The sequence below is a fragment of the Sinocyclocheilus rhinocerous genome, unplaced genomic scaffold (assembly GCF_001515625.1).
Source record: "Sinocyclocheilus rhinocerous isolate Xijiao unplaced genomic scaffold, SAMN03320098_v1.1 scaffold192, whole genome shotgun sequence".
In the NCBI taxonomy this organism is placed as follows: domain Eukaryota; kingdom Metazoa; phylum Chordata; class Actinopteri; order Cypriniformes; family Cyprinidae; genus Sinocyclocheilus; species Sinocyclocheilus rhinocerous.
Genome location: NW_015627892.1, coordinates 385,921 through 394,881, shown reverse-complemented (window position 1 = coordinate 394,881; position 8,961 = coordinate 385,921). Strand labels below are relative to the sequence as shown.

At 39.3% G+C, this 8,961-nt stretch overlaps 1 protein-coding gene across 1 annotated transcript in view; it reads right to left on the bottom strand.

The window, feature by feature from the left end:
• Positions 1 to 7,472, bottom strand: part of LOC107736901 (spectrin alpha chain, non-erythrocytic 1-like) — a 28,409-nt gene extending 20,937 nt beyond the window's left edge. Inside the window, exons 1-3 of the mRNA XM_016548291.1 lie at positions 7,443 to 7,472; positions 333 to 428; positions 16 to 221 (exon numbers count right to left, since the gene is read on the bottom strand). Of these exons, the coding sequence (XP_016403777.1) occupies positions 16 to 221; positions 333 to 428; positions 7,443 to 7,472 (332 nt within the window). The remainder of the gene's footprint in view (positions 1 to 15; positions 222 to 332; positions 429 to 7,442) is intronic.
• Between the last annotated feature and the right edge of the window lie 1,489 nt (positions 7,473 to 8,961).

The following is an 8,961-nucleotide window of genomic DNA, read 5'->3' as shown; positions in this document are numbered from 1 at the left end:
CCCTTCAGCCTCTGCCAGGCAGCGTTCACCTCCTCCTGCTTCTTCAGGATGAGCTCAGCCTCAGGATGGTTCTCTTGGGTTAGCTTACCGGCTGCCTGGTTCACCTCGTTCACACGCTCCTCGTGGGCTGCCAGGTCTGTCTGGAACTCTTCAAACTTCTTCTGCAGAACCTCCACATGCTCCAGGTCCTGGCCAAGCTCCTCTGAGGTGGCAATAGCTTCCTGCAATAAAATATTGTCAGTGTGTCTTCAAATATATTAGGTGAAATTATTTTTCAGCATTGACCAAACATTTATACAGCGCAATAAATGATGTCTACTGTGGTTTCTCACCTTGTCACTGATCCAGTCCAGGGCATCCTCACACTCACGGAGGTATTGCACCAATTTCTGGGCCTGCAGGAGACGCACTCCCTTCTCTTTAGTCTTCTGCAGCAGCAGGGTTTATTCAACGAAGTCAAACGGCACAAATAAATCAATGTATGGGAAACTGGTAATGTATATCGAAATATCGGAAATGTGTTTAAAAATCATATCACCGTTATTGAAAAAAATTATATCGCGATACATATTGATATTGAATTATTGTCCAGCCCTACAAGAAACTACCAAAAACATGCACCTTGTTGAAGGGGACACATGACAAATGAAAACAATGTGTTCTAAAATCAGTTCAAAATATCAAACATGTTTGATATCCTCCAACTGGATGCAATCAAAGTCTGAAGCTAAAAAAAATGTCTGTGCCCATTATACACTAGGCCTATATGATGATTTTCTGTGAAATCTTTCAACGCCGACTGCCTAAAATCTTCAGATTAGCGATGACTTCCGACAACTATAGCGATGATTCATCCCAACTGTAAATTGGGGCAAAAATCTGTGCAAAAGTCATGTAGTGTATTGACTATATACAAGACTATATATGGTTTAATATTTGACAGAAACTGTAAAAATTTTCCCTTTTTAAAAACATTCATTAAAAAGCTTTCTTTATAAAATCTTTAAGCTTAATTCAATTCCCACATATTTCTCTGGGTTTATTCAACAATAGCCTTGCTGTGTGACTGCATGTGGATTTTGTCTGACAATCACATGCTAAGATCATTCATGGCCCTTGTGCTCCATTTGCTGAAGCGAATCCATCGTAGGATGCATTTGGAAAGGGTTCAGGATAATCCAAGGTCAGGAAGACTAACAAAACAGCACTTTTAACAATGTGAAGAGTGGCCAGACTATGGAGTCATCCATGTAATGCACTGTCAGCCTGGATCAATACAGCCTTTTGTTATGCTGGCCAGAACTGCCATCTTTCCACTATAACCCCCCCCATGTAGAAGAAATAAAGAAAATAAAGGGGAAGATGGTGGAATGGGAGGAAAGAGAAGATGGCGATCATTATGCTAAAAATGAAAGAGACAGAAACGGTAATGCCTTATGAAGTCTCAAGGAGAAGATTGATAATTCACTGTAGGAGACCAGCCCTATTTACAAAACATCCCCTTGATATAATGACAGAAGGATGGAAAAGAGAAAGCAGATAAGGAAGTGATTAGCTAATGGCTGATCCATTAGTTAGGTCCTTGGCTCAATCATAACCTCTTAAAAAGCATAAAACACATCCAGATGAGAAATGTGACGAACAAACGATGATCTAATGCACAGCTTGTGCTCTACTGTGAATATGTCCTGTTTTTGTCCAGATCAGCTGGACGCATACTGCCCTTCCCCCCATCCTGCCTCTCCCAGAACTATCCCGTCTCAATGTCCGCTTAGATCAGACAAGAGATTACGACCAGCTCAGCATAGTTTTACTCTGACAGCTCTGTGAGGATAGATGTCATGATGACCACGGATCTCCACTGTTAAATTAAGCCGGTAAATGTGCATTGGAATAAATGCAATAGGCCACACCCATGCACAGATCAAAAGTCAGCAGACGTCACCCCAAGATGAGTCTTTAATAAACGTGAATTCTTAGTATCTAAGTTGTGGTGCATTTCAAAATGCTTAAGCATGAAATAAGAGAGTTGCAAATTAAAATGCCCCCCCAAAAAATGTAATAAAACTCACCAGAATATAAAGCTACGTATTCACGCGAGTCTCACTGCAGTCCAGCTGTAGCAACAGATAGCACCTCTAAATGCGACTGCGTACTAGTGATAACACAAGCTCACACGTTCTTCTCCCTCCCTGTTCCTCTCTATCATTTGTCTTAGTCTGTTGCTTCTGAATCCAAATGAACACGGCAGTCCAGCGGCACTCAGGAATGTTCCCCTCTCTTTCCCACACGCTCATTCATTGAGCAGAGCGCTTCAGTAACTGCCTCTCACATTCCCAACACATGATGACACAGGCAAAGTCCAACCTCCCGCCCTGCTGCAATACAGTGGCTATTTATGATTTATGAACAGGCAACCATTACAAGAGCTTTACGATATGACATGCTGAAAACCATTTTATGTTCTTGAGGTTTGTGTAATTAACAAAAAAAAAAACACACTCAGTAAAACCAACCATCTTTGTTATAGTTAAACTATAACCCTTGTGGCCAAAAACCACAAACGGTAGAAGTAGTCAACAGAATAAAAATAAATAAATAAATAATAATAATCATAATAATCCAATAAAATAATAACCCATTAAAGGTTTGGGGTCAGCAAGAATTTTTTAAAGAAATTAATACTTTTATTTTGCAATGATGCATTAAATTGATCAAAAGTGACAGTTCTTTTTGTCAAGACATTTCTTTACAAAAATATCTATTCGAAAATATTACTTGACCAGAATTTCATATCAGTAAATCCCTAACCAATTGTTTGCCAGTCAGAACCTTCAGAGGTACATTCATATAATTCATTCATTCATATATCCCTTAGCACTCTTTTAAAACCTCCCAGCTTTTCCACACTGTTTTCACTCAAAACTAAACTACTCTGCGTTAGGCCTGTCGCAATAATCAATATATCGACTTATCGCGCAATATATGCACATGACCTCAATAATTTTTGGTGACGCAATATATCGCCCATTATATTTACTTAAAAATGAATGTCACCGTGTTTTTTACATTCCACTTGCGCCTGTGTCTTTTGAAGCTTCTCGTACATAAAATGGTTTAGTCAGGAGGTGGTAGTTCAAATTTTAAAAAATGCTTCTACAAAAAACGTTTCATCTGAAGATATGGTCTTGTTTAGGTATCTGTGCCTCTGTGCATACGGACATCTGACTTCTAAGTAGTGATTGTGTTTTCCAGCAATAGTGTGCACCCTTAATTTACAGAGAAAAGAAGGTCAGGGATAAGTCTGTAGATGGAAAATCTCCATACAAGTTCTTTGTGCATTTTTCTTTTTTTCTACTTGTTACTTTGCACTTTTTGTTAGAAAATGTTTATTTACTATTTATTCAATTTTTTAAGGTATCTAATATTTTGATACTTAATTTCCATGATCTAAATATTCTTAAAAATAAAAAGTTTGTTGTCATTTGGAAGTGTGTAGGCTGTCTTGCATTATTATGCCGTTACATTATGATTATATATTCAGTGGCATAAAATGACAATAATATCGCTTATCGCAATTATTTCTGGGGCAATATATCGCACAACAAAAAGTTGTTATCGTGACAGGCCTACTCTGCGTGCTGTGCGCACGCGACACTGTTACTTAAAACTGTGCTTTATGCTGCACAGTATTTATTTATCGCGAGTTGTTCAAATCGCAGTAATCTAATACGGTTTTAATGATAATTAAAAGATGAAACGGTAATACTAACCGTGGGGAATTTTATCATGATTTATCGTCAAACCGGTAATCGTTACATCTCTACAGCCTACAAGATCCTTTTAGGTTTTAGGATATTCCCACTCCAACTAGACAATCAGGACTCTCTAATAGCGTCAAGGCTCCTATTCCCGCTCCGTCCTGATAATAAGGTTGTCCTGATAGACATTCTTAAGATTCTCTTGCAGAAGAGCTGGGATATTAATAACCACAAGCCTGAAGGTGACACATATTTTTAAAGCAGTTTTCGGAAGACAGTGACAACTGAGTGAAACAGAACCATTAACCAGGCAAAACTAGAACAAGTGAGTCAATTATGATGTTACATTGCTAAGAAGACTACATTCTTATCAGATCACGAGGTGACATGAAAAATGAAGTGATGCAATAAAGACCAATTTCCTCAAGCATTCATTTTTCATAACGTGGATCCCATACTCTAAACATCAGTGTTCAGCACGAGTGAAGCACTTATCATTAAATGCACTCCCACTATCAAGCTGGGAATACTGAGAACTCTGTGAGGTCACATTGAACGCCTGGAAGTTTCCATGGCAACACATCTGTATCCGAGAGGCGCTGACGTCTGAACGGGAGGATGCAGGCCTAAGGAATTTAGAGGAAACGAGTGGGCTGTCTCCAAGGATTTACCTTGGCTAATAGTAGCTGTTTGATGAGACCAAAAAGCTGAAATAATAGCGATAGAGATACAGATAAAAGCACCTATATTATTTAAGCCCTTACACTTAAAGAATTGGCAAAAATGAAAATTAGCTGAAAATGTCCCAGGGCTCGAAATTGCGACCGTTTTGGTCGCATATGCTCCGGAAATGTAATCTGTGCGACCCCAAAATATATTTGGGAGCATTTGTGCGAGTGCACATAATTGTTGAAGTGCGACCTTTCTTCATTTCTCTGCTAAACGTTCGCGAATTACTACACAGTATGTGCCTGCTGTGAGTCGATACGGAGACCGCTCCACCATTCTATTCCAACGTTACAGAACCAATTAAGCTTCATCTTTACATTCTTAACTTTAACGCGCATTTTAGATTAGTTATATTAGCCGTCAATCACGCCCTTTCGCTGCACTCCGTTGTCACGTGACAGGGAGCTAACTCGGAACCGACCGGTTTTTGTTTTATTTCAGCCGATCTCTGTTCTGGACTTGCACAAACTGCATTGAAATCATTTTCCAAAATGTCATTTGTGTGGAAATATTACGAAGTCTGTAAACGCCCGTTAACAGAGGCCAGAGACACTGAAGACGGATGCAAAGAAAAGAAAATACTGTAGCAGGCAGAACAAGCTTGTTTGGAAGAAATCATCTTTGTTTGGATCATGATTAAAATGCTGTGGTTGTCTCTAATTTGATCAGAATCAGCTTACTCGCTTCTAAAACATTAGCAATCGGAATGAAAGATTGATGCATCACTAACAAGAAATGACGGGCCAAGTGTGTGGCAAAGAATTCAGGATCAGGTTAAATTGTTTAAGCTTTTAATCATCGGGATGTTGCCAGCCCTTCCGCTCAATTGGTAGTTGTGATGCTCCATAATATTCAGTGGGTGCTCCTAAATTTTTGTTGGTGCTCCTAACTTCTTGAAGTTGGGAGCACCAGTTCTACCAAGTAAAAAATTTAATTTCGACCCGTGTCCTCATCGTCAGGCAATCCAAAATGTAGACAAGTTTGTCTTTATTGGAACAGATTTAGCATTACATCACTTTCTCACAAAGAGGTCCTCTGCAGTGAATGGGTGCCGTCAGAATGAGAGTTCAAACAGCTGATAAAAACATCACAATAATCCACAAATAATCAACACGACTGCAGTCCATCAATTAACATCTTGTGAAGTGAAAAGCGGTGTGTTTGTAAGAAATACATGTCTTATATTTTAACGTTAACCATTGCTTCTTGGGAAATTACCAGTCCATAATCCATAATAATGCTTCCTCCAGTGAAAAAGCGGTTAGCCTCTCTTATCAAAATCCACCAACATATTTGATTAAAACTGTTGTGGACTGTTTTCACTTGTAAACAGTGCTTGATCTGTGCATATTTATGGATGGGGGACTCGTATTTTATCCGGATGCAGTGGTTTGAAGTAAAAAAATATCTTAATGATTTTTGATTTATTTTTATACAAACATGCAGCTTTTAGATTTACAAGGCACAGATTTGAGAAGAAATTCAGCATTACATCACTTGCTCACCATGTGAATGGGTGCCGTTTGGACATTTGGACCCATTCACATGGTGAGCAATGATGTAATGCTGAATTTCTTCAAATCTGTTCTGATGAAGAAACAAACTCATCTAAATCTTGAATGACTGGAAGGCAAGTAAATTTTCATGTTTGAGTCGACAATACCTTTAAAGTAGGGGTGGAACGGTTCAACTTACTCACGGTTCGGTTTGTATCACGGTTTTAGAGTCACCGTTTCAGTACCGGCTATGTCTGCTATAGGATACTTACCAAGACGGACATTTTGACACAATTTTAGTGTGAATTTGTCCATTTAATCACAATACTTCAGAGAGAGCTTAATATCTCCGCGCGTTCTGAGGCGCGGGTTTGCGCGCTTCGAATGAGCTCACGCAAAAATCTTCTCACTGCGCACGCGAGCTTGCGTCCTCTGGCTCTTAAATGTTAAAACTGGCAAAGCTTACATGAGCTTAGTTTAAACACAGATATCAACGTGTGCTGTTCAGGTCTCAACTGTGCACGCGTGCTATCAGCACCCGGGTGATGACGCATCCATCAACAGAAACATACATTAGCCGAACCCTGTTTGTTTTACGTGTTATTTATAGCAAACCATATTACAGATGCATTGTCAGATTTAAGTTGAACCATGGTCCTAGTGCGTGCTGAACCGCGTGTGGAGAACCGCACGGTTCGATTTTTTTCTGCGAACCGTTCCACTCCTACTTTAAAGCATATCCTGTTAATGACTACTTTACTGATTAAGAGTTGAAAGCTAAATGACCCCCGAGAATGACAATGCACAGAAATTGTGTCCATCTTAAAACATGCAATATTTATGATTATAGTGAGCTGCAGGGAAAAAAGGTTCTCCCATCACAGCTGCCAGGGATTAAAACATCACACGCAGGCCGATTTTATGAGACTTAATCCATGGCAGCATATCAACTAAGCTACATCATGCAGAACACACCCACACAAACCATGCAACAAACACACAAAACCTGAAATTAATTAGCATTTCCATGCATTAGGTTATATATAAAAAAGCATCCACAGACCTCAAAAATGCATAATATCCTGTTATCCTCCTGTCATATATCCTATCACTTACGTTCAGCTCAGGTATGTGCGATGATGTTTCTTAAGATGATGATGAGTGCATGAGTACGCAGAAAACAAAACCCCTCTCTGACTGCATTTGTCTAACCATCTCCTCTCCCTCTCGCTGCAGTGCAGACAAAAGCATCAGCGCTGCAGTGACGGGCCTGTGTGGGGCGACAGCCAAGGTAGAGCACAGCCCATGCATCTCTCTTTTCGAGAGAAAAAGGAGAAAAACACTTCACACAGAGGTTTCTTCCTACCTACATTGACAATGTAAACACTTTCAGTTTTTCTTATTGCTACTACACAGCAAACCAGGGCAGAGACACACACAATCTCACATATTTTACCTTCAGTTTGGGTTTAAGAAACTTGGTCATGGTAACAGGTGTCTCGTGGGTGGCTACAAGGCGTAATGTAAATCAACATTGAGATTGGTTAATAAAAACAGAATTGGGACAAATGCACATAAACTAGGGCTGCACGATTTATAGTATTTTAATCATGATTTCTGCTCCTCCTTAATCAATATTGATCATCTGCGATACTGGCCAGCTGGATATATTTGCTAAAAAATTATACCGATCTCCACTTATGAAATTCTGCTCAAATGGAAGTGCTATACAGCCAGTCTGTGTTCCATTAAGAGGCTGAAGAGCCATTTGCTGCAAACCTACAAATGACAAACTGTATAATTGATGTATATGATAAATATAATAATTTAGAAAAATTAGGTTAAAATGTTGTGTATAAGTTGACATTCTCTTAAATTTTGTGCAATAATTCTGAACAAATGTAAAAAACGGGGAAAAAAAATCTCAAATAAGAACAGTCATGATGATTAAAGACCACAATTATAATTTTTGAGCAAAATAATTGTGATTATCAGTTCAACCATTATTGTGCAGCCCTAACATAAACCATTTAATACAATCAAGGCCTGGCTAAATTCAGGCCTTTTTGATCCAAGGTAGAGCATGCAGTATTATATCAGCTCATGCAATGACCAACACAGACCACAGGAAAGAGACCATCTGGATGTATGTCAAAGTGACAGTGTAGACGCGAATGCAAAAAAAGGGTGTCCCTTAGAGCCTGGTAAATAAAGTAGACCACTTCAGGTTTGTGTTACACCAGGATGCAATGTGAAACCAGAACAAACAATGGCACAACACACAGCCTTTGGCCTGTTTTCTATCAGCCTTACAAGACATCATCCTAAGGCAACAGTGAGCGGTATCTGAATAATATTTGTGTCATTATGGATGGACACAGAGCTGCTATGAATTCAATAATCAAGTGTTTTTCCAGTGACACCCTAATGACCTGCACAAATCATTTCTATTTGTTATGAGTAAATAGAAGAATTTCACGTCAGGATTGGTGCAACAGCTTGAATCAAGAAGATTTCTAAAATATGGTAGTTTTAAACAACTATTTGCCTTATTTATATCCAAAAACTGAATGCGAATATAAACAAAGTATAGGACCCTGACACTTGGGAGGGATCAACTAAAATAGTTACACAGCTGCACAAAAGCAACATGTCCCAAAGGAAACCCCCACCCACCCTTACGAAGACCCTGCATGTTATGAGTTAGGCTATGAGACAGGAGACCACACCCTTTGAAAGATTCTCAACAATTTCAGCATGCATGCCGTCAGCTTTTGAGGAAACAGGACGAAGAGAACAACATCAATGTATTTGTTTCTGAAACACACTAGACCAGTGCTTCTCAAAGTCCGGACTCCGGTCCGGATCTGGACCCGGAGGGAATTCAATCCGGACCCGCCTCCATTTCGTATTTCAAGAGCACTAATTATATTTCCTACTTTGATAAACACGTTAAACTTGAAAAATCGTTTTTT